Source organism: Caretta caretta, chromosome 8, assembly GCF_965140235.1.
Source record: "Caretta caretta isolate rCarCar2 chromosome 8, rCarCar1.hap1, whole genome shotgun sequence".
Lineage (NCBI taxonomy): Eukaryota > Metazoa > Chordata > Testudines > Cheloniidae > Caretta > Caretta caretta.
In genome coordinates this window covers 38898145-38923458 of record NC_134213.1, presented here as the reverse complement: position 1 = coordinate 38923458, position 25314 = coordinate 38898145, and the positions used below count along the sequence as shown (strand labels likewise).

The 25314-nt window shown below is 42.6% G+C and overlaps 1 protein-coding gene across 9 annotated transcripts in view; it reads right to left on the bottom strand.

Annotated features, from left to right (window-relative positions):
• LOC125641569 (protocadherin gamma-C5) overlaps nucleotides 1-25314 on the bottom strand; it is a 426447-nt gene that overhangs the window by 257933 nt on the left and 143200 nt on the right. Inside the window, exon 1 of one of the 9 annotated variants that reach the window (XM_048861698.2) lies at nucleotides 19480-22088. The exons of the other annotated variants lie outside the window; for them this stretch is intronic. Coding sequence (XP_048717655.2) covers nucleotides 19480-21951 — 2472 coding nt within the window. The 5' untranslated portion in view covers nucleotides 21952-22088. Of the gene's footprint in view, nucleotides 1-19479; nucleotides 22089-25314 lie in introns of those variants that run through there. 9 annotated transcript variants of the gene reach the window in all.

Here is a 25314-nt window from a genome sequence, read left to right as displayed (position 1 = left end):
AGGGTACAAGGAACTGAAGGTGCCCATTCACAGAGCTTTGATGGTCTAGAATGTGGTGTTACGTTACACAGCTGAAAACGTTTCTCCCATTCCAACTTTACAATCCCTTTTGCCCAAAGTTACCTTTTTTTTGTTCTCCCTCTTTACTTATGTTTGTTAAATAAAGTAAATGGATTTAAGAAATAAATGTTCTTTATTGAGTAGAAGCAGTGGGCTTGGACAGGGGGTTGGCTTTACAGGGACAGTGATACAAGCCAGGTGAAGGTTTTGGAAAACTCAGTGCAGACAAGCAGCTCACATTACTGTGACTCATTAATGAAATGGCTTTTCAAAGCCTCGCAGATATTTAGCGCCCTTTGCTGTGCTCTTCTCATTGCCCTGGTGTCTGGTTGCTCAAAAATGGCTACCATGCAATCTGTCTCAACTGCCCACACCTGCAGAAAATTTCCCCCCTTTTTTCACAGATATTATGGAGCACACAGCACGCAGCTATAACCATGGGGATGTTCTCTTCACAAAGGTCCAACCTTGTTAGTAAACTTCTCCAGTGCCCTTTTAGATGACCAAAGGCACATTCGACCACCATTGTGCACTTGCTGAGCCTATAGTTGAACTGGTCATTACGGCTGTCCCGATGGCCAGTGTATGGCTTCATAAGCCATGGGAGCAAAGGGTAGGCTGGATTCCCCAGGAAAACTATAGGCATCTCAACGTTGTCAATGTTCATTTTGTGGTCTGAAAAAAAAAACCCCAGGATTTCAGCTTTTTTAACAGACCTGAGTTCCTAAAGATTTGCATGTCATGAACCTTTCCCAATCATCCTACACTGATGTCGGTGAAACGCCCCTTGTGATTCACCAGCACTTGCAACACCATTGAAAAGTATCCCTTTTGGTTTATGTACTCTGTGGAAAGGTGGTCTGGTGGCAATATGGGGATATGCGTGCCATCTATTGCTCCACTACAATTAGGGAACCCCATCGCATCAAAACCATTCACTATGTCCTGCACATTTCCCAGACTCACTACACTTCATAGCAGAAGTCAATTAATGGCCCTGTACACTTGGAGCACAGCAGCTCCCACAGTTGATTTACCTACTCCAAATTGATTCACCAATGACTGGTAACTGTCTGGCATTGCAAGCTTCCAAATAGTGATTGCCACTCACTTCTCTACTGTCAGAGCAGCTTTCATTTTTGTGTTGCTGAACTGCAAGGCAGCTATGGAATATGGGAGACTGACTGTGTGTTGTGTAAAAAAATACTCCATTTTGTTTGTTTTAAACCTGCTGCCTATTAATTTCATTTGGTGACCTCTAGTTCTTGTGTTATGAGAAGAAGTAAATAACAATTCCTTATTTACTTTCTCTACACCAGTCATGATTTTATAGACCTCAATCATATCCCCCCTTAATCGTCTCTTTTCCAAGCTGAAAAGTCCCAGTCTTATTAATCTCTGCTCATACGAAAGCCGTTCCATACCCCTAATAATTTTGTTGCTCAATTCTGAACCTTTTCCAATTCTAATATATCTTTTTTGAGATTGGGTGTTATCATCCAGTATTCAAGATATGGGTGTACCATGGATTTATATAGTGGCAATATGATATTTGCTGTCTTATTATCTAGCTCTTTCTTAATGATTTCCAAAATTCTGTTCACTTTTTTGACTGCCGCTGCATGTTGAATGGATGTTTTCAGAGAACTATCCATAATGACTTTAAGATATCTTTCTTGAATGGTAACAGCTAATTTAGAACCCATCATTTTATATTCTTGCCAGTAAGTTAAAGAAGTATGGGCTGGATGAATGCACTATAAGGTGGGTAGAAAGCTGGCTAGATTTTCGGGCTCAATGGGTAGTGATCAATGGCTCCATGTCTAGTTGGCAGCCGGTATCAAGTGGATTGCCCCAAGGGTCGGTCCTGGGGCTAGTTTTGTTTAATATCTTCATTAATGATCTGGAGGATGGTGTGGATTGCATCCTCAGCAAGTTTGCAGATGACACTAAACTGGGAGGAGAGGTAGATAAGCTGGAGAGTAGGGATAGGATACAGAGGGCCCTAGACAAATTAGAGGATTGGGTCAAAAGAAATCCGATGAGGTTCAACAAGGACAAGTGCAGAGTCCTGCACTTAGGACGGAAGAATCCAATGCACCGCTACAGACTAGGGACCGAATGGCTAGGCAGCAGTTCTGCAGAAAAGGACATAGGGATTACAGTAGATGAGAAGCTGGATATAAGTCAACAGTGTGCCCTTGTTGCCAAGAAGGCCAATGGCATTTTGGATTGTATAAGTAGGGGCATTGCCAGCAGATCGGGGGACGTGATCGTTCCCCTCTATTCGACATTGGTGAGGCCTCATCTGGAGTACTGTGTCCAGTTTTGGGCCCCACACTACAAGAAGGATGTGGGAAAATTGGAAAGAGTCCAGCGGAGGGCAACAAAAATGATTAGGGGACTGGAACACATGACTTATGAGGAGAGGCTGAGGGAGCTGGGATTGTTTAGCCTGCAGAAGAGAAGAATGAGTGGGGATTTGATAGCTGCTTTCAACTACCTGAAAGGGGGTTCCAAAGAGGTTAGATTTAGACTGTTCTCAGTGGTAGCAGATGACAGAACGAGGAGTAATGGTCTCAAGTTGCAGTGGGGGAGGTTTAGGTTGGATATTAGGAAAAACTTTTTCACTAGGAGGGTGGTGAAACACTGGAATGTGTTACCTAGGGAGGTGGTGGAATCTCCTTCCTTAGAAGTTTTTAAGGTCAGGCTTGACAAAGCCCTGGCTGGGATGATTCACTTGGGGATCGGTCCTGCTTTGAGCAGGGGGTTGGACTAGATGGCCTCCTGAGGTCCCTTCCAACCCTGATATTCTATGATTCTATGATTTACCTCTCTCCATTCTGAAAACTGACCATTTGTTCCTACCCTGTGTTTCCTATCTTTTAGACAGTTAGCGATCTGTGAGAGGACCCTCCCTCTTATCCCATAACGGCTTACTTTGCTTAAGAGCCTTTGGTGAGGGACCTTGTCAAAGGCTTTCTGAAAATCTAAGTACACTATATCCACTGGATCCCCCTTGTTCAAATGCTTGTTGACCCTCTCTAAGAATTCTAGTAGATGGTGAGGCACGATTTCCCTTTACAAAAACCACGTTGACTCTTTTCCAACAAATTATGTTCATCTATGTCTGACAATTTTGTTCTTTACTATAGTTTCAACCAATTTTCCCGGTACTGAAGTCAGGCTTACCAACCTAAAATTGCCAGGATCATCTCTGGAGCCCTTTTTAAAAATTGGCATCACATTAGCTATCCTCCAGTCATTTGGTACAGAAGCTGATTTAAATGACAGGTTACAGACTGCAGTTAGTAGTTATCAGTTTGTTCCAAAACCTCCTCTAATGACACCTCAATCTGGGACAGTTCCTCAGATTAGTCACCTAAAAAGAATGGCTCAGGTTTGGGAATCTCCCTCACATCCTCAGCCGTAAAGGAATTCGTTTAATCAGAGGTGAAAGTAAGCTGGTGTGGGCTGGTACAGTGTACCAGTAAGAAAGTGGCTGAAGCATTCAGCACAAATGGGTAAAATAGGCTAGCTTTGGGCAAGTCTTCACTAGCAACATTAAAGCATTGCCCTGGCAGCACTGTCCCGGCAGCTCTTTAACATGGCTTGTGTAATCCCGGCATAGTGCTGGGAGAGCTCTCTCAGCACTATAAAAAACCCACCTCCAGGAGGGGAATGCTGCCAGCACTGGGGGCATGGTTTTTAGCACTGGTGCACTGTCTACACTGGCACTTTACAGCCCTGAAACTTGCGTCACTGAGGGGAGTGTTTTTTCACACCCCTGAGCGAGTAAAGTTTCAGCAATCTAAGTGGCAATGTAGACAGTGCTACAGCACTGGGAGCCACGCTCCCAGTGCTGGTAGCTAGCTATTCCCCTTGCAGAGGTGGTTTTATTACAGAGCTGGGAGAGCTCTCTCCCAGCGCAGGAGTCCTGATTACACAGCCACGTTAAAGCGCTGCCAGGGCAACGCTTTAACATTGGCTGTGTAGACATACCCTAAAGCTACTACCAATACTCTAGACCAGTGGTTCCCAAACTTGTTCCACTGCTTGTTCAGGGAAAGCCCCTGGCGGGCCTGGCCGGTTTGTTTACCTGCCACGTCCACAGGTTCCTCTGATCTCTGCTCCCAGTGGCCGCAGTTCACTGCTCCAGGCCAATGGGAGCTGTTGGAAGCAGTGGCCAGTACATTCCTCAGCCCGCGCCACTTCCCGCAGCCCCCATTGGCCAGGCACAGCGAACTGCAGCCAGTGGAAGCTGCGATCAGACGAACCTGTGGACGCCGCAGGTAAACAAACTGGCCCCGCCGGCCAGGGGCTTTCCCTGCACAAGCGGCAGAACAAGTTTGGGAACCACTGCTCTCCAATAAAACTAGTAGACAGCTACTGTATCAAAGTCATACAAAGGGATCCATGAAGCTAAGTGTGTAAGAGTGGAGGTGGGAAAGGGGGTTGCAATACAACCATAGCGGTAAGAAATTTAAGTTCTTTTCACCCCTGCATTTAGCTTCTCCGCGATGGCCTTATCATCCTTGAGTGCTCCTTATGCATCTCGACCATCCAGTGGCCTCACTGGTTGTTTAGCAGGCTTCCTGCTTCTGATGTTCTTAATTAATTATTAATTATTATTATTTGCCATTACTTTCCGAGTCTTTAGCTAGCTATTCTTCAAATTCTTTTTTGGCCTTCCTAATTATATTTTTACACTTAACTTGCCAGATTTTATGCACCTTTCTATTTTCCTCACTAGGATTTAACTTCCACTTTTAAAAGGATGCCTTTTTGCCTCTCACTGCTTCTTTTACTTTGTTGTTTAGCCACGGTGGCATTTTTTGGTTCTCTTACTATTTTTTTTTTAAATTTAGGCTATACATTTAAGTTGAGCCTCTATTATCATGTCTTTAAAAAGTTTCCATTTAGCTTGGAAGCTTGGCGCATCATCATTAATGTCTGCGATTTCCATTTCTGTTGCAAAACCTTTAATATATCATCTACTAAAACTTCAAAGAAGTAACAGAGACCTTGTATTCGGCCTTAGATCTCTTCTCTATTTTGTCTCACAAATATAAATGGTCGCTGTTTAGACTGAGAAAATACTGCGTCCCACCTTTCAATATGATCTGGATTCTGTGGTCTGAGAGCCCCTTTTTACACAGCCCCAGATCCTTTGCGATATCCCCAAGAAAGACACTTTCTTAATTGCCTCAGGAATCGAATAACCATTCTGCCCAGAAACTACTTCCCAAACGGTAACCAGTTCCGGTGCCCTTGTGAATCAATCATTTCCAGCAAGCGAAGAATTGCCTCAGATTGGTATTCATGAGATTTCTGTACAGCTATTATAGATACAACTCTTTAGAGGAGTGTTTCCGAAATACTTCTTCGAAGCCTGGGTGGAGGAGGGATTGAGTTCAATCGATGATGTTCCCTTTAGTCTCCAGACCCGATGAACGTGAGTCTGATCTCTTTGTGTTCTGTGCTGTGTAACAATAGCAGGGCTTCCTGGATCTCTCATTGCATTTCTCCCCCTGATTGGTGAACAGCGGCACTCAAAGTCTCAACCAATAACCGCAGCATCTCAGAAAAAATCAACTTCCCCTGAGTTCATTTTTTCAAATTGTTTAAATTCTTTAGATGTTCTCATCTGTCTAATTTTTTAATTAACATGCGGACACAGATAGAATTTCGATGTAACTCTGGAACTGTTTCTTATAATCCACAAGGAGTGCAGTGGCACCTTAAAGACTAACAGATTTATTTGAGCATAAGCTTTAGTGGGTAAAAACCTCACTTCTTCAGATGCACCAGTCATTATAAATCGGAAATGCTTAAAATGTCGAGTTCTGTCTTTCTGCTGGTCCGTTTCTCTTACTCTCTGTTTATCTACCATTCAAGTCTCATCTACAATGTTTTTCTTCATGATGCAAATTAAAGAATTATTGTTCTTTGGTTTACTGCTCTTCGACTCTTTTGTATAATTTAATAATAATACTCTTAAGTACCAGCCCAGTAAACCTGGCCATGTGAGAAGTTCATACATCTCAATAATCTCAGTGACTTTATAAATACAAGCATAAGTGATTGAATTGCCTGAGCCATTGCTATTTAAGATTTAGATTCATATGCTCTGCAAACATATTAGCTGTTAAATTAGTAATCAGTTTTGCTATATTATTTTAATACAATATATTTATTATCTTTCATAGTCAAAATCCATACAAAATCTATTTTAACAGAATGTTAAGGTTGCAAAGCTAAGCACTCACCTTTCAGTAAATCCCCAAAATAAGATTGTGCATACAACTTTAATTACACCTCTTTGTGGGTACACATGATATACAGTTTTAGATAACATGTTCAGCTACTTCTGTTTCTATGGGAATTCTGACTCATTCTCGGGCTGATTCAACAGCCGGTTTAGTCAATGGAGACATTCATATGTGTGAAACTAGTATTCATTCATTCATAAATTGGCTAATGTTCAGTGAACACATAAAGGGTATGAAACATCTTTAAACAACTTATTAAGCAAAAGAGAAGAAGGCTAAATATTGTGTATACCTAATAACGTACAGTAATTAATTCCATTAAATTAGAGCTGGTAGCAATGCCTATTTAGGAGTGCTTAATTTTGCAATTATAAAACTCTTTTCCGTTGCTTAAACTTTGTCAAATTTAATTGTTTGGACTGAAATTTTCCATGCTTCCTCAGGCTGAATGTTTTTCGACCTTCAGCTAAAACAGTTCAGGCATTTCTGAGAATAGAATTAGGGGAAAACATATTGTTTTTCTCATGTTGAAAAAATTCTTAGAACCATTTAGTTGAGAGGTTTCAGAGTCGTAGTTGTGTTAGTCTGTATCAGCAAAAATAACGAGGAGTCCTTGTGGCACCTTAGAGACTAACAAATTTATTTGGGCATAAACTCTCATGGGTTAGAGCCCACTTCATCAGATGCATGGAGTGAAAATACAGACAATTTCCCCAATACTAATTTCTCCCTACTGTTACTCACACCTTCTTGTCAACTGTCTGTAAGGGGCCACCCTCTTACCACTTCAAAAGTTATTTTTCCTCCCTTGGTATCCGCTGTTAATTGATTTCTCATTAGACTGACCTCAAACTTGGTAAAGCAACCCCCATCCTTTCATGTATTTATACCTGCTCCTGTATTTTCACTCCATGCATCTGATGAAGTGGGTTCTAACCCATGAAAGCTTATGCCCAAATAAATATGTTAGTCTCTAAGGTGCCACAAGGACTCCTCATTATTTTTATTTAATTGAGAAGCTCTCCTGACCTGATGCTTTGGATCATTGATATGCAAATTTACTGGGTGGGCACCATAGTATTAGGATTGTGCCTTTTGCAGTCCCTGTGAAGATTTGCAAGCATTTAGCTGAGTTATAAACTTATGAAAAATCAGAGTTTGCACATTCTCAGTAGAGATTCAGAAGCAGGCAGCTCTGTTCTCTAAAGATTCTGTCTGCATGGAGAACGATCTATCCCCACAGAGATTCTACATGCAATGGGACTGCACATGTGCCACAATAACAGCGCGACTATGATAGAGTGCTAGGTATGAAACCCTGAGTCAGCCCTCTGTTCACAGCAGATCCAAACAGGCATAGCAGATTGGAGCTGAGGAGGCAGGCCTGTGCTTAATTTGTGGGTGGGACAGGGCAGAAAGGCTAAAAAAGCCATTAGCCAGAGCCCACAAATAGGCACAGAAAGGAAGTGAAAAGGGGGAAAGCAGGTTTGGAAAGGTGCTATGTATGCAGTGAAGGTGGTGGGACTCATATATAAATAAACTGCACAAGGTGTTGTACCAGCACATGGGTCTCTGCTGTGTAGATGGAGATAGAAGTGGGATGAGGAGGCCCTGTTACAGTGACTAAGCATGCTCCTCTGCAGGGCTGCTGGTGCTCAGACCTTTCCTTCCTCCTGTTAGTTAGGGGCTGTTTAGAACCTTGTACTGGAACTGAAAGCAAGGAGACTGTCTCTGTTGTGATCTCAGGGCCCCTCTTACAAGCACCCACACAGTTTGAAGAAGGGTCGCCTCACTTGAATACACAGGGACTAGAGGAGACTAAGGAGAGAGCAGGGCTTTGAGAATGACTGGGACAAGTACAGGCTGAAGACAAAAAGCACAGAAGGGGTTTGCTTGGGGAAGAACAGGGAGGAAGGGTCTGTAATCACTACAACACAGTTTTCTTCAGAAGTTGGAACCAAACACAGAATTTCTGAGTCTCAGCAGTCCTCTGCTGTCTAGCAAGTAGCTGTGAAATGCACTGGGGAAATATTTGTCTCTTCCCACTTTAGAGGTTGGTCCACAGAGAGGATAACATTGTGGCTTTGAAGGTCCCAACCCTGCTGATGACCCATGTGGGAGGTTAATATGGTTCCATACAACAAATTCTGTTTTTTCCCCAAAATTAGTTTTTAAAAAACCTAGGAATATACATTGACAAATGGAAACACCAAAAGCTGAACCTTACATTAAAGTAATGTTAAAGTTCTGAAATCAAGCACTCAGAAGTCAGGAAATGTCAGAATTAAGGTTGCTTCAAGTGTTGTAAAATCTGGACGTTGTGTAATAAATGAAGCCTGGTATTACAGGAAGAGAAAGGATGCTTTCCTGATTAAGGACATTGAATGCCACCCTGGAGAACCGAATCTTATACTTGCATCTCCCACAAAGTTCTTATGTGATGCTAGGCAAGTCACTTATACCAAAGTTTTCACAGGTGGCCACTCATGGTGTGGTCCTCATTTTCCGAAAGCCTAATTTCAGATACTTGGGACCTGATTTGCAGAAGTACTGAACATTCACAACTAGAACTGAAATCAACATGTGCAGTGATTTGAACATATAAAGTGCTATAAAATGTTAAATATTGTGAAAAATCAGGACCTGTCTCAAACTGTGTTACCAAAATTATGGGACACTTCACAATTTGGACTGTAAGTTCTCTGTAATTGGGGATAATAATGTTAATTTACTTCATATGAGTGTTAAAAAGATCAATTAATGTTTGTGAGACTCTCAGACACTATGGTGATGAAAGGCCACAATGAGGAAACCCATGATGAAATTAATAATTCAGCAGGATTTCAATAATAATGCAGGATTTCAGTGATTTGTAGTTAGGGTGACCAGATGTCCCGATCTTACAGGGACAGTCCTGATATTCGGAGCTTTTTCTTATATTTGCGCCTATTACCCCACACTCCCTGTCCCGATTGTTCACACTTTCTATAAGGTCACCCTCTTTGCAGTAAATAAGTTATGAGGCCACACACTGAATGCTAAGTATGGAAAAAATAATTGAACAGCTTCCCATTCAGTGAACACAGTCCACCCGTGCATTGAATGAGGCAGGGGAAAAGTATGTGATCAAACAATTAAAGACTGTGGCATGATGCATACACACAGGGAAACAAATTAAAATTGCATGCACAGCCTTAATTCTGTTATTTCCTAACTTCTCAGTGCCTGATTTTGCAATCTTAATATAGTGAAAGGTTATAATCTAATCAAATCCAATATATTATAATATATGTCCCTGTCGCATTCCCTGAGCACCATTCAGAGTGTGTACCAAGGGTCAAATTTTGCTCTCAATTACAACAGCACAAATCCCTGATCCTGCATCTTTATCCAGTAGCAAAAGTCCATGCACCTGTTTGGAATCCAATGGAAGTCAGTGTGACTCCTCCTGGGTGCAGTGGGCACGTTAGAGGACCCGTTCCAAGGTAAGGAGTTAAATTTGCTGTCACTAAAATGATTTAAGTAGAGCAAATACAGGTATACCCTGCTCTAATTGTAAACATTATGTTGCCCAGAATGGGGGACTGAGCCATAGGATCCATTCATTATTCACTGAATCTTGCCTCATTCAGGCCCAGATTCAGAAACATGCATAAGCATGTATCTATCTTTAAGCACATGAGAATTCAACTTTATACTGCAGTGAGGGAGTCAGAATATTTCTAAATTAGTTATGAATAAGGCTGCAAGTCTGTCATGGAGGTCACAGAAGTTATGGATTCTGTGACTTTCTGTGACTTCTGCAGTGACTGGCTGGTGCTGGCCCAGGGGCTGCCCAAGCCCAGCAGCCCCATGGCCAGCAGCAGCAGTTTGGGTGTGTGGGAGGGGGCTCAGGGCTAGGGGCAGGAGTTTGAGGGGGGTGCTTACCTGGGATGGGGGGCTCCCCTGCAGCTCCTAGGCAGTCGAGGGGTGTGGGGTGGGGTGTCTCTGTACCATGTGCTGCCGGCACCTGCAGCCACAGCTCCCATTGGCTGCGGTTCCCAGCCAATGGGAGCTGCAGCAGCTGGCACTTGTGGCAGGAGTAGTGGAGGAGCCCCTGCCCTGGCTCCTGCCCCCGCCGTCTAGGAGCTGCAGGGATGCGGAGCCAGGTAGGGAGCCCCACCAACCCCCAATCCCCGCCAGTACCAGCAAGGGTCCCGGATGCACCCCTTTCCCCCAGTGCCAGAGGGGGTCCCGGGTCACCTTGACTGCCTCCCCCAGCACTCCGGTGCCCCCAGACTGCCCCTGAGCACCCCCCTCCAAGTTTCAGTCACGGTAGGTATTTTTAGTAAAAGTCATGCACAGGTCATGGGCCCGTGAATTTTTGTTTAGGGCCCATGACCTGTCCATGACTTTTACTAAAAATACCCATGACTAAAACATAGCCTTAATTATGAACACATGCACTGTGCTGCCTTCTGTCATTTAAACATGTGACCATAATTTTTAAAAAGTTTTTATGTCTAAAACCAAACAATACAATATATGAATAAAACATGATTTTAAAACCATTATCAACTGACCAAATCAAACTAGTTTTCATCAGAAGGCTGCAAAGAATTTCCTCTGGCTAAGAACAATCTTTCTACAGATTGTCAACTTTGTACTCCTCTCTTCAGAGCTAGAAAAAAACCATTGGAATTCTTTTTAATAATAGGAAATGAATTTCATCACTATCCTCATTATAAAAAATGGCTAAACTCTTTTTACCCAATTTTTCCAAAAAGATTCACCCTCAGTTAGAAGTAGAGACTTGGGCACTATCAGAACATAAAGTTTAAAAAAATTAGAAAACAGTAAGAAAATGAAAACAAGCAATGAAAATAACAAGACAACTTCAACTCACATTATCCCTAGCATTCCGAGAAGAATCAGCTTTTACATACCAGAAATTATAAACATATGAGAAAATAAGACAGTAGCAAAATTTATCTCCTAATTAAAAATTGTATCATTCCATAAAACAAATTAAAAGATAAAAATAGTTGCAAAATAAAATACTTTGAAAATCTAGAAATGCCATAAATAAAATTGTCCCTGACACCTTAAAGCTACCTGTTTTGCATATGTCAAGGTTCCTTCCCCACTCTGAACTCTAGGGTACAGATGTGGGGACCTGCATGAAAACCTCCTAAGCTTACTTTTACCGACTTAGGTTAAAACTTCCCCAAGGTACAAATTAATTTTACCCTTTGCCCTTAGAATTGACACTGCCACCACCGAACTTTAACTGGGTTTACTGGGAAACATAGTTTGGACATGTCTTTCCCCCCAAAATCCTCCCAACTCTTTCACCCCACTTCCTGGGGAAGGTTTGGTAAAAATCCTCACCAATTTGCATAGGTGACCACAGACCCAAACCCTTGGATCTTAGGGCAATGAAAAAGCATTCAGTTTTCTTACAAGAAGACTTTTAATAGAAGTAACGGAATCACCTCTGTAAAATCAGGATGGTAGATACCTTACAGGGTAATTAGATTCAAAATATAGAGAATCCCTCTAGGCAAAATCTTAAGTTACAAAAAAGACACACAGACAGGGATAGTCATTCTATTTAGCACAGTTCTTTTCTCAGCCATTTAAAGAAATCATAATCTAACACAGACCTAGCTAGATTACTTACTAAAAGTTCTAAGACTCCATTCCTGTTCTGTCCCCAGCAAAAGCAGCCTACAGACAGACCCAGACCCTTTGTTTTTCTCCCTCCTCCCAGCTTTTTAAAGTATCTTGTCTCTTCATTGGTCATTATGGCCAGGTGCCAGCGAGGTTACCTTTAGCTTCTTAACCCTTTACAGGTGAGAGGATTTTTCCTCTGGCCAGGAGGGATTTTAAAGGGGTTTATCCTTCCCTTTGTATTTATGACAGCATATATATTATAATATATTCTTGAATTACACAATCACATTCTATTTTTCAATAAGGCCCTCGCCCCATTCAGTGCACAAGTTGAAGTAGTTTGGTATTTTTTTATACTCTTTATTCACTCTCTGATCTCCTGCCTCATTCATAGAATCATAGAAGATTAGAGTTGAAAGAGACATCAGCAGGTCATCTAGTCCCTGCTCAAAGCAGGACCAACCCCAGCTAAATCATCCCAGCCAGGGCTTTGTCAAGCCAGGCCTTAAAACCTTTAAGGATGGAGATTCCACCACCTCCCTAGGTAACGCATTCCAGTGTTTCACCACCCTCCTAGTGAAATAGGTTTTCCTAATATCCAACTTAGACCTTCCCCACTGCAACTTGAGACCATTACTCCTTGTTCTGTCATCTGCCACCACTGAGAACAGCCTAGCACCATCCTCTTTGGAACTCTCCTTCAGGTAGTTGAAGGCTGCTATCAAATCCCACCTCACTGTTCTCTTCTGAAGACTAAATAAGACCAGTTGCCTCAGCATCTCCTCATAAGTCATGTGCCCCAGACCCCTAATCATTTTTGTTGCCCTCTGCTGGACTCTCTCCAATTTGTCCACATCCTTTCTGTAGTGGGGGGTCCAAAACTGGATGCAATACTCCAGATGTGGTCTCACCAGTTCCAAAGAGAGGGGAATAATCACTTCCCTCAATCTGCTGGCAATGTTCCTACCAATGCAGCCCAATATGCCATTAGCCTTCTTGGCAACAAGGGCACACTGCTGACTCATATCCAGCTTCTTGTCCACTGTAATGCCCAGGTCCTTTTCTGCAGAACTGCCACTTAGTCAGTCAGTCCCCAGCGTGTAGCAGTGCATGGAATTCTTCCATCCTAAGAGCAGGACTTTGCACTTGTCCTTGTTGAACCTCATCAGATTTCTTTTGGCCCAAACTTCCAATTTGTCTAGGTCACTCTGGACCCTATCCCTATCCTCCACTATATCTGAGTGTCATCCATGAATTTGCTGAGGGTGCAATCCATCCCATCATCCAGATCATTAATGAAGACGCTGAACAAAACCAGCCCCAGGACCAACCCCTGGGGCACTCCCCTTGATACCGGCTGCCAACTAGACATTGAGCTGTTGATCACCACCCACTGAGCCCGACGATCTAGCCAGCTTTCTATTCACCTTATAGTCCATTCATCCGATCCATACTTCTTTAACTTGCTAGCAAGAATACTGTGGGAGACTGTATGAAAATCTTTGCTAAAGTCTAGATATATCATGTCCACCACTTTCCCCATATCCATAGAGCCAGTTATCTCGTTATAGAAGGCAATCAGGTTGGTCAGGCATGACTTGCCCTTGGTGAATCCACGTTGACTGTTTGTAGTCACCTTCCTCTCCTCAAAGTGCTTCAAAATGGATTCCTTGAGGACCTGCTCCATGATTTTTCAGGGGACAGAGGTGAGGCTTACCAGTCTGTAGTTCTCCAGATTCTCCTTCTTTCCTTTTTAAAAGATGGTCGCTATATTTGCCTTTTCCCAATCGTCTAGGACCTCCCCCATTCACCACGAGTTTTCAAAGATAATGGCCAATGGCTCTACAATCACATCAGCCAACTCCCTCGGCACCCTCAGATGCATTCCATCTGGCCCCATGGACTTGTGCATGTCCAGTTTTTCTAAATAGTCCTTAACCTGTTCTTTCACCACTGAGGGCTGCTCACCTCTTCCCCTTACTGTGCTGCCCAGTGCAGCAGTCTGGGAGCTGACCTCATCTGTGAAGACTGAGGCAAAAAAGCATTGAGTACTTCAGCTTTTTCCACATCATCTGTCCCTAGGTTGTCTCCCCCATTCAGTAAGGGTCCCACACTTCCTTCTTGTTACCCTTCACATCCCTTGCTACCTGCAACTCCAATTTGGACTTTCTGATTACACCCTTGCATTCTTGAACAATATTTTTATCCTCCTCCCTAGTCATCTGTCCAAGTTTCCACTTCTTGTAAGCTTTCTTTTTGTTTTTAAGATCACTGAAGATTTCACTATTAAGCCAAGCTTGTCACCTGCCATATTTGCTATTCTTTCTGCACATCGGGATTGTTTGTTCCTGCGGCCTCAATAAGACTTCTTTAAAATACAGCCAGCTCTCCTGGATTCCTTTCCCTCTCATATTAGCCTCCCAGGGGATCCTGCCCATTAGTTCCCTGAGGAAGTCAAAGTCTGTTTTTCTGAAGTCCAGGTTCCATATTCTGCTGCTCGCCTTTCTTCCTTTTGTCAGGATCCAGATCTTGACCATCTCATGGCCACTGCTGCCCAGTTAGAAACCCACTTCTACTTCCCCTACCAATTCTTCCCTGTTTGTGAGCAGCAGATCAAGAGGTGCATGGCCCCTATTTGGTTCCTCCAGCACTTGTATCAGGAAGTTGTCCCCAACACTCTCCAAAAACTTCCTGGATTGTCCGTGCACTGCTACATTGTTCTCCCAGCAGTTGTCAGGGTGATTGAAGTCCCGCATGAGAACCAGGGCCTGCGATCTGGAAACTTCTGTTAGTTGTCCAAAGAAAGCCTCATCTACCGCACCCTCCTGGTCTGGTGATCTATAGCAGATGCCCACCATAACACTACCCTTGTTGTTGTTGCCTCTAATCTTAACCCAAAGACTCTCAACAGGCTTTTCTCCAATTCCATACTGGAGCTCTGAATAATCATACTGCTCTCTTACATACAGTGTAACTCCTCCACCTTTTCTCCCCCATCTATCCTTTCTGAACAGTTTGTACCCATTCATGACAGTGCTCTGATCATGTGAGTTACCCCACCAAGTCTCTGTTATTCTGATCACGTCATAGTTCCTTGACTGTGCCAGGACTTCCAGTTCTTCCTGCTTGTTTCCCAGGCTTCTTGAGTTCGTGTACAGGCACCTAAGATAACTAGCTGATTGCCCTACTTTCTCAGTGTGAATCAGGATGCCTGCATGATCCCACCAGATCATTGCCACCTTCACTGCACATTGTTCAACTTCTGCACTCAGTAAGCCCTTGCTTAGTTCACTGCAGATCTCTGACTCATTCACTGTTCAATTTACAGGTTCCAACTGAGTCATGGTCTCAATAAAAAATAGCATATGACCATGAAATAAATGCTGTGCCATATGTATATTCACAACAGGGTTGCACTGGCAACCTTAACTTTGACATTTCTACACTATAAAATGTGTCACTTGGCAACCTAATTTATTTTTACTATATCCTTTTGTATGACAAAACATAGATTTTTAAATTTCCTTTTTTATGAAAGAACAAAGAAATTAGAGATATTTCTGAGGGAGAAGTGGAATGCTCTGCCCAGAAAATATTGTGACATAATTAAGGGAATGGTCTTATAAATATTTTATCCTATTTAATGTACTGTCCATATCACACAAAGTGCAAACAGATAGATCAAATTGAATGAACCAGGGCTCCTCTGGAGCCAAGTTTCACCCCATAATCATATTTACATATGATATGGAACAGGGAACACCTCATCCACAAACATGCCAGTTCCATATGTAACATCACTTACCATGGAATGAAGCACCTGCTACAATTAATGAACAATTTTATAGATAGTATTCCTCATGGAAGTACAGATAAAATGATATTCCACACATTTTGAGAGCTAATCAAATGCTGCTAGGGAATATTGAAAGTGAATTGATATCAGGTTATGTGCATAAAGTGGAGAATACTGGTACATCGTGCATAATCATCTGTTATTGTTCAACACAAAGCATAGGGGACAATTTCCTGGCACAAGTGCTAGAGGAGCCAACTAGGGGGGGCGCTTTTCTTGACCTGCTCTTCACAAACTGGGTAGAATTAATGGGGGAAGCAAAAGTGGATGGGAATCTGGGAGGCAGTGACCATGAGTTGGTTGAGTTCAGGATCCTGACACAGGGAAGAAAGGTAAGCAGCAGGATACGGACCCTGGACTTCAGGAAAGCAGACTTCGACTCCCTCAGGGAACGGATGGCCAGGATCCCCTGGGGGACTAATTTGAAGGGGAAAGGAGTCCAGGAGAGCTGGCTGTATTTCAAGGAATCCCTGTTGAGGTTACAGGGACAAACCATCCCAATGAGTCGAAAGAATAGTAAATATGGCAGGCGACCAGCTTGGCTTAATGGTGAAATCCTAGCGGATCTTAAACATAAAAAAGAAGCTTACAAGAAGTGGAAGGTTGGACATATGACCAGGGAAGAGTATAAAAATATTGCTCGGGCATGTAGGAATGAAATCAGGAGGGCCAAATTGCACCTGGAGCTGCAGCTAGCGAGAGATGTCAAGAGTAACAAGAAGGGTTTTTTCAGGTATGTTGGCAACAAGAAGAAAGCCAAGGAAAGTGTGGGCCCCTTACTGAATGAGGGAGGCAACCTAGTGACAAAGGATGTGGAAAAAGCTAATGTACTCAATGCTTTTTTTGCCTCTGTTTTCACTAATAAGGTCAGCTCCCAGACTGCTGCACTGGGCATCACAAAATGGGGAAGAGATGGCCAGCCCTCTGTGGAGATAGAGGTGGTTAGGGACTATTTAGAAAAGCTGGACGTGCACAAGTCCATGGGGCCGGACGAGTTGCATCCGAGAGTGCTGAAGGAATTGGCGGCTGTGATTGCAGAGCCATTGGCCATTATCTTTGAAAACTCGTGGTGAACGGGGGAAGTCCCGGATGACTGGAAAAAGGCTAATGTAGTGCCAATCTTTAAAAAAGGGAAGAAGGAGGATCCAGGGAACTACAGGCCAGTCAGCCTCACCTCAGTCCCTGGAAAAATCATGGAGCAGGTCCTCAAAGAATCAATCCTGAAGCACTTGCATGAGAGGAAAGTGATCAGGAACAGCCAGCATGGATTCACCAAGGGAAGGTCATGCCTGACTAATCTAATCGCCTTTTATGATGAGATTACTGGTTCTGTGGATGAAGGGAAAGCAGTGGATGTATTGTTTCTTGACTTTAGCAAAGCTTTTGACACGGTCTCCCACAGTTTTCTTGTCAGCAAGTTAAGGAAGTATGGGCTGGATGAATGCACTATAAGGTGGGTAGAAAGCTGGCTAGATTGTCGGGCTCAACGGGTAGTGATCAATGGCTCCATGTCTAGTTGGCAGTCGGTATCAAGTGGAGTGCCCCAAGGGTCGGTCCTGGGGCCGGTTTTGTTCAATATCTTCATAAATGATCTGGAGGATGGTGTGGATTGCACTCTCAGCAAATTTGCGGATGATACGAAACTGGGAGGAGTGGTAGATACGCTGGAGGGGAGGGATAGGATACAGAAGGACCTAGAAAAATTGGAGGATTGGGCCAAAAGAAATCTGATGAGGTTCAATAAGGATAAGTGCAGAGTCCTGCACTTAGGATGGAAGAATCCAATGCACCGCTACAGACTGGGGACCGAATGGCTAGGCAGCAGTTCTGCGGAAAGGGACCTAGGGGTGACAGTGGACGAGAAGCTGGATATGAGTCAGCAGTGTGCCCTTGTTGCCAAGAAGGCCAATGGCATTTTGGGATGTATAAGTAGGGGCATAGCGAGCAGATCGAGGGACGTGATCGTTCCCCTCTATTCGACATTGGTGAGGCCTCATCTGGAGTACTGTGTCCAGTTTTGGGCCCCACACTACAAGAAGGATGTGGATAAATTGGAGAGAGTCCAGCGAAGGGCAACAAAAATGATTAGGGGTCTAGAACACATGACTTATGAGGAGAGGCTGAGGGAGCTGGGATTGTTTAGCCTGCAGAAGAGAAGAATGAGGGGGGATTTGATAGCTGCTTTCAACTACCTGAAAGGGGGTTCCAAAGAGGATGGCTCTAGACTGTTCTCAATGGTAGCAGATGACAGAACGAGGAGTAATGGTCTCAAGTTGCAGTGGGGGAGGTTTAGATTGGATATTAGGAAAAACTTTTTCACTAAGAGGGTGGTGAAACACTGGAATGCGTTACCTAGGGAGGTGGTAGAATCTCCTTCCTTGGAGGTTTTTAAGGTCAGGCTTGACAAAGCCCTGGCTGGGATGATTTAACTGGGAATTGGTCCTGCTTCGAGCAGGGGGTTGGACTAGATGACCTTCAGGGGTCCCTTCCAACCCTGATATTCTATGATTCTATGATTCTAACAAATACCAGTGCACATGCATTAAGTAATAAACCTTTAGAACAAAACAGATATCCACTAGACAACTGAAAGCCACAGTCCAGCACATTCTATATTATGGCACCTCTTGCTGAGATACTAGGATACTAACAAATAAAGGACACAATTTTTTAAAGGCGAAAAGTACATTTTTAAAAGATCTACTTTTCTCTAAAAAGGATAAAACACTTTAGCTTAAACTTTAAAAAAGTACTAATTAAAGAATAAATAGGAACATGTAAGTCCAAAAGGCAGAGGTTTCACACAGTAATAGAGCTCTTTAAAATGACCCCTTAGAATGACCCCTTAGAATGTCTGATATCTCTGGGTCTCCTCTTTAAAGATGGGCATAATTTCTGTACAAGAGACCCTCTTCACACTAACTGATGTCCCTCTTCCGTGTGGCAATTCATACCATCACAGAGGCTCACAATACAACGGCTCAGATATTACCTTACAATATGGAACATAGATATAACAAGTAAGATTAATGCAGGCAGCAACTCACAAGCAGTCAATACAGTCTAAACACTTTCTTTTAAATCTAATACCTACTTTATCAACATTAACCCACAAGTGAGCTAGAAAGAGTCCAGCTCTGTATCTGTCAGCTGTCAGTTAAAACATGGGAACTTTGGCATGAGCTGGAACTTGACATGCCAATATCACAATCATATCAAAATACACTTCTCAAAAATTCACAACCTCCAACTAAATGTGTGGTCAACATAAATAAAAAACACAAAACGAAAAATTCTTCTTCCGGATTAATACACGATCTTTTAGATACTAAACATTTTAATTAAGGTTTCAGAGTAGCAGCCGTGTTAGTCTGTATTCGCAAAAAGAAAAGGAGTACTTGTGGCACCTTAGAGACTAACCAATTTATTTGAGCATAAGCTTTTGTGGGCTACAGCTCACTTCATCCGATGAAGCACAAGAAAGCTTATGCTCAAATAAATTTGTTAGTCTCTAAGGTGCCACAAGTACTCCTTTTCTTATTCTAATTAAGATTATCAATAATCAGGTTACCTTTAAAAATACCGAGACATGGCAAATACTAAGAAGAACACTAATGGATCAGTTCATTCGCTCACCTTCGGTAGAGTTTTGGACTGAGAGTTTGGGTCGTTACTGTTGCTGCTCAGATACAACATTCCAGAATCTTTACTGCAAAGAATATTCCCTGGTGTATCATTCTGACCATCGGTTTTCAATAAATTAAGGCCATTATCACCGGTAGTTGTGGCTAAACAGAGATTGTAGGAATAAGGTAAAGTCCCATCGCAGTAGTTCGGTGGATAACTGGGATGGGCCTTGGAATAGATGTCAGAATTCAAACATCGAAGAACACTGGGTTTTCCTGACGTTCGCAATTTCATCACAGTGGCCAGGGTCACTGTCAGGAGGAACAAAAATGAGATCAGAGCTAAAGCCAGCACCAAGTAGAACTGTAAATCAGACTGAGGTGCCGAGTCACCCGATTGGTCGCTCATTTCTGGAAGAGCCTCTTGGACGTTCTCGGCAAACACCAGGTTGAGAGTCACTGTGGCTGACAGAGGCGGCTGCCCGTTGTCCTTCACCAGGGTGACCAGCCTGTGCTTCAAGGCATCTCTGTCCGCAAAGGCGCGGGCTGTCCGGATCTCCCCGCTCTGCAGCCCAATGCTGAAGAGCGACGGGTCCGTGGCTTGGAGCATGTGGTAGGAGAGCCAGGCATTGTGTCCTGAGTCAGCATCCACCGCCACCACCTTTGTCACCAGATAACCTGCCTCGGAGGAGCGAGGGACCATCTCGAATAAGGCGGAGCCATCGGCTCCGAGGGAAGGGTACAGGATGCGAGGGGCGTTATCATTCTGATCCACAACAAACACCCTGACGGTGACATTGCTGCTGAGAGGCGGGGACCCGCCGTCTTGGGCCTTCACTTGCATCTCAAACTCCCGGAATTGCTCGTAGTCAAAGGAGCGCTGCGCATAGATCACTCCGGTCTGGGAGTTAATGGAGATGTAGGAGGAGAGAGGCAGCTCCTTCAGGTTGCTGCTCAAGATGGAATAAGTGACTCGGGCGTTCTGGTCCAGATCCCGGTCTGAGGCTTTTACACTGAAAATAGAGGCCCCCGAGGGATTGTTCTCTGGCACATAGGCGGTATAGGAAGGCTTCTCAAAGACAGGGGCGTTGTCATTGACATCGGAGATCTGCAACAGGATGGTTTTCTGGGTGGAGAGGGGCGGAGAGCCTTTGTCTGTGGCCGTGATTGTGATATTGTACTCCGGGGTCCTTTCCCTGTCCAGGGTGCTGTCTGTGACGAGTTTGTAGTAATTATTAGAAGATGATATTATTTTAAAAGGCAATTTTTCTTCTAAATGACAAATGACCTTTCCGTTTTCAGCAGAATCTTGATCAATGACATTGATCAAAGCTATCAGTGTCCCCTCCAAAGAGTCTTCGGGAGCTAGACTGGACAAAGATGTCAGCGTTATCTCTGGGGCATTGTCATTCTCGTCAAGAATTTCTATTTGAAGTTTACAGTGAGCAGTCAGACCTCCGCCGTCTGTCGCTTCCACATCCAATAAGAAGTTGTTTGCCATTTCATAATCCAGATTCCATTTAGTTGTAATTTCTCCGTTATCAGGATCCATCTTGAATAGTCTAGGAATACTGTAGGGTATGTTGCTAAAAGAGTAGACAATCTTTGCATATAACCCTTCATCTTTATCCGTGGCTTTCACCTGAAGCACTAAGAAGCCCTGTGGTAGATTTTCACTCAGGCTGACTTTGTAGATCTCTTCAGTAAATACGGGGGGATTGTCATTGGCGTCGGTGACATTAATCCTTATCTGAAGAGTCCCAGTTCTGACTGGGTCTCCCCCATCCACAGCCGTAAACATGAAGTGGTGGAAACTTTGCTTCTCCCGATCCAAATGCTTATCCACAACTAACTCTGCGTATTTATTGCCATTTGCACTCTCCTTCACTGACAAGACAACGTACTGGTTCTGGCTGAGCTGGTAATTCTGTACTGTGTTGATCCCAACATCAGGATCTTGCGCTATTTCTAATGGAAACCAAGCCCCGGGTAGCGCAGATTCACTTATTTTTAAATCAACATTGCTTCTGGTGAAATACGGCGGATTATCGTTAATATCTTGGATTTCTACAATCACATGAAAAACGTTGAAAGGGTTTTCAATTACCGTTTCGACATTTAGAACACAAAGGGGGGATTTTCCACATATTTCTTCTCGGTCTATTCTGTCATTTACATTTAGGTTTCCAGTTTCTGCACCAATGGCGAAATACTGACTTTTTGAGCTAGAGACAATACGGAGGCTCTGGGATGACAGCCCTCTGACATTCATCCGCAAATCCTTGGCAAGGTTCCCCACGAGGGAACCTCTGGCCATTTCCTCAGGAATCGCATAGCGAAGCTGCTCAGAGAGCGTCGGGCAGAACAAAGAGAATAAGAAGGGAAAAAACAGTACTTGCCATTCGTATCTCCGGACCCTGTTTCTGTCTCTTGTTTTTATCCATTTCCCTCTTAATTTCACTGCCTTGTTCTCCTCATCCATTCCGAACACATTGGGAGTTTTAGATTCCAGCTAAATTGAAACCTTCTGAGATAAGGCTGAATAAATAAAATGGATTCTCTTCTCAATATTTCATGGAGACGCCTGTCAGACTGATGTTTTCAGTGAGTCTGTGTGGATATATCTCTGCTATGTCTTTTCTCCGCTCTGTACAGGCTGCCTGCGATACTGCCGGAGTCTGCCATGGACCCCCAGCAGCCGCTCCCTCATCGCATTGGCCAACAGCGACACTCTGCGTCTCAGTCGGAGAACTGCATCTAGGCGGATCTCGTTAATGCAACGACATAGCGCCGAATAGAGAATAACTCTGACCCCCAATTTATTTGAATAAATGGCAAAGGTAAAATAATGTAAAGAACTACTTAAAGCAAAAATGTCTTTGTCAAACCAACCGCTACAACAGTGCTCGAAATACAAGCAAATTTATACCATAAACTTACTCCTATTTTCATTTGGGGCATAACTAGACAGTTTGATTCAACGTAGAAAAACGGAGCTTCTGAAAACAAATGCTCTTGCTTTCTGAATATTCCAACGATTTCCCATTCAGATATAAGACCCAGTTTACCCATATTTCCTTGAGATCTTGTCTATGTCTATTAAATATTTTCTCCGAGGTAAGATGATCTATTTCTGGAGATCGAAGTAAATAGACTCCAAACATTACAGCTAATAAAGATACATTTATACTCTTCATTACTATAACCAAACCTACTCAGAACTTAATTCCTGGCTTTAATACGGAATTATGGCATTAACTTTAAATAACTTAAACTCTTTTTACTGTAGTCTAAGCAGATCACTCTATCTCAGAGAAAAGAGCATATTTAAAAATAATTACAATTAAATTATACATCGGAAGTGGCAGTCAATTAAAATAATCCACCGGAAACTAGTTTTAGAAAGACATGTTTAAAATTCAGTTGATATCCTTAGAATGCATGTCATGGTGTTCTCACAAGGAACCCTTTAGCCCCTCCCCCCCCCGCCCTTTTCCAGTAGATATAGATATCAATACAACAGCCTCTTATTACTACTTGGAGATAAGAGAACATATAGCGAAGATCAGGAGTGTTAAGTTATAGCTTATTAATTGTTACTGGAAAATTCACCTAACTGTATTAGTAGATAACTGCACTCTTTCATTTCAACACAACGTGGTGATGGTGGTGGGGGGGGATCCTCTTTTTCTCATTTTCTTATGAAGAGAAAGTTAGCAGAAACTCTCACCAAGCGTTTTGATAACTACATATTACTAAGAATTTTAAATTTATATACTTAACGCCAGATTTGTTAATACATTTGGCAGTTCGGAGATCATCTCGAAGGGATCCTCAGACACTCAGGTTATTAGAGGAGACCAAGAAAATGCCTTTCCTGCCATGTCTGTATGGCAAGGAAGTGAGGCATGTTTGTTTCCGACACAGACCTCACAATTATCCATCCCTTCGTCATCTTCCGCTTGGATTGTGACAGTGCTTTCTAGATGGAGTTATTCATAAAGGCGAATGTAAATTTCATCTAATATCTAATTTCATCTAATTAGTTAATTTAGCTTTCTATCTTTTTAACATTTTTTCCTCTTATGGAGCATTCTGTACCTACAGACTGTATTAACTTTCAAGTTTTTTACAAAAAACAATTGATTGTTTTTTGCTTGCAACTACAAGGCCACACTTTATTAGTCTCCTGCGCTTTCTAAGAGCCTGTCTGTCTCCTTATGCTCCACCCTGATTGCTCCAGGCAGCGAGGACGCTCTTGCAAAGTCTCCAGATATGAAGGCTAATGGTGCTGAAGACAGGGATTTTTTTAGTGAGGGACAATCCACTATGTACTGCATGACTGCATTTCCTTTGAAAGACCGTTTACAGATAACCTAAGCAAAGTGCAAAGCCTATGTGTTTGTGGCATTAACTGATTAAAATATGACCTTGTAGATCATTGTTGCTACCACTGTTGTATAATTGCAACAAATATTGTACAAAGGTTGTCAAGTAAGGTATCTATGGAAAGGTTAGGAATAGCTGAATATGATTATGCTATTTGCATGCATGTATTTAAAAATTGTGTATTTAAAAGTATGTATTTTTGTATTTAAAATTATGAGCATTGGCTTTATGCCTGGATTTCAAATGTTTGCTCCTGGGGTAACTCCCAGAAGGTAGTACAAGCCAGCACATCTTGGAGGGACTATTCAAATTGAGTGGCCCATCAAAAGAACATTTAACTCACAATGGAAGATACCCATCTACACTGAATGGACTTTCCTGGGAACGTGCTGTTTGAGGTATAGGTAATGACTTCTACTGTGTCCAAGTGGAATCATGCATGAACATGTGACTTGCCCATGTGACTCCAAACACTGTGTTGTCACCTGTGATTTTCCACTAGCTGTGCTGAGGGCTTTGTTTGAAACAATGTTTCCCTCCACATGGCAGAAGCTATAAAATGCCCTGCAAACACCTCAATTTTGCCTCTTTCCTGCCCAGACCTCTGGGCTATGGACTATACTAATGGGAGCACTCTACCCAAGGGAGTGAGGTCCTTCCAATGATTTGGAAGCAAGCAGAGACTTGACTTAAACCAGCAGTTTATTCCATCACTGCTAGAAGCTTGAACCTAAAACTTTGCAATTATTATGTGTATTTGATTCCTTTAACCTTTCTTTCTTTTTATAAATAAACCTTTAGATTTTAGATACTAAAGGATTGACAACAGTGTGATTTTTGGGTAATATCTGAGTTATATATTGACCTGGGTGTGTGGCTGGTCCTTTGGGATCAGAAGAACTCTTTGCTTGATTAAACTGGTTTTAAAGAACCACTCGTCTTTAAGTCTAGTATTTTGGTGGTGATACAAAGACTGGAATATCTAAGGAAATTGCTTTTATGATTTCTTGTTAGCCAGTGTGGTGAAACAGAAGTTTACTTTTGTTGCTGGTTTGTTATATCTCATGAGAGAATAACCACTAATTTGGGATATATCCTCCCCATTTCTCAGCAGTTTGTCCTGAATTTGGTATTCTCAGTTGTGACCCACAAAGGCACAATTACAGTGTTTTTAATCTGGATTTTATTGTAAGAAGACATTTAAACTTGTTCAGATTATTCCAAGTTTGGAGCAATATTTTGAGATATTATTTGAGTTGTGCTTTTTACAATTCACATTGGTATGAAAATAAATACTTCTCAAGCTGACGGTTGGACCCCAGACACCACCATAAGTAAAATATTATAAAGTAGAAGTCAAATAAATATAGATATACTAGTATATTCGTTTTCACCCACTGCATGTAAGTGAGCATTAAAGTTTTGAAAAGTAATACAGAAAAATTAAAAGTGTATC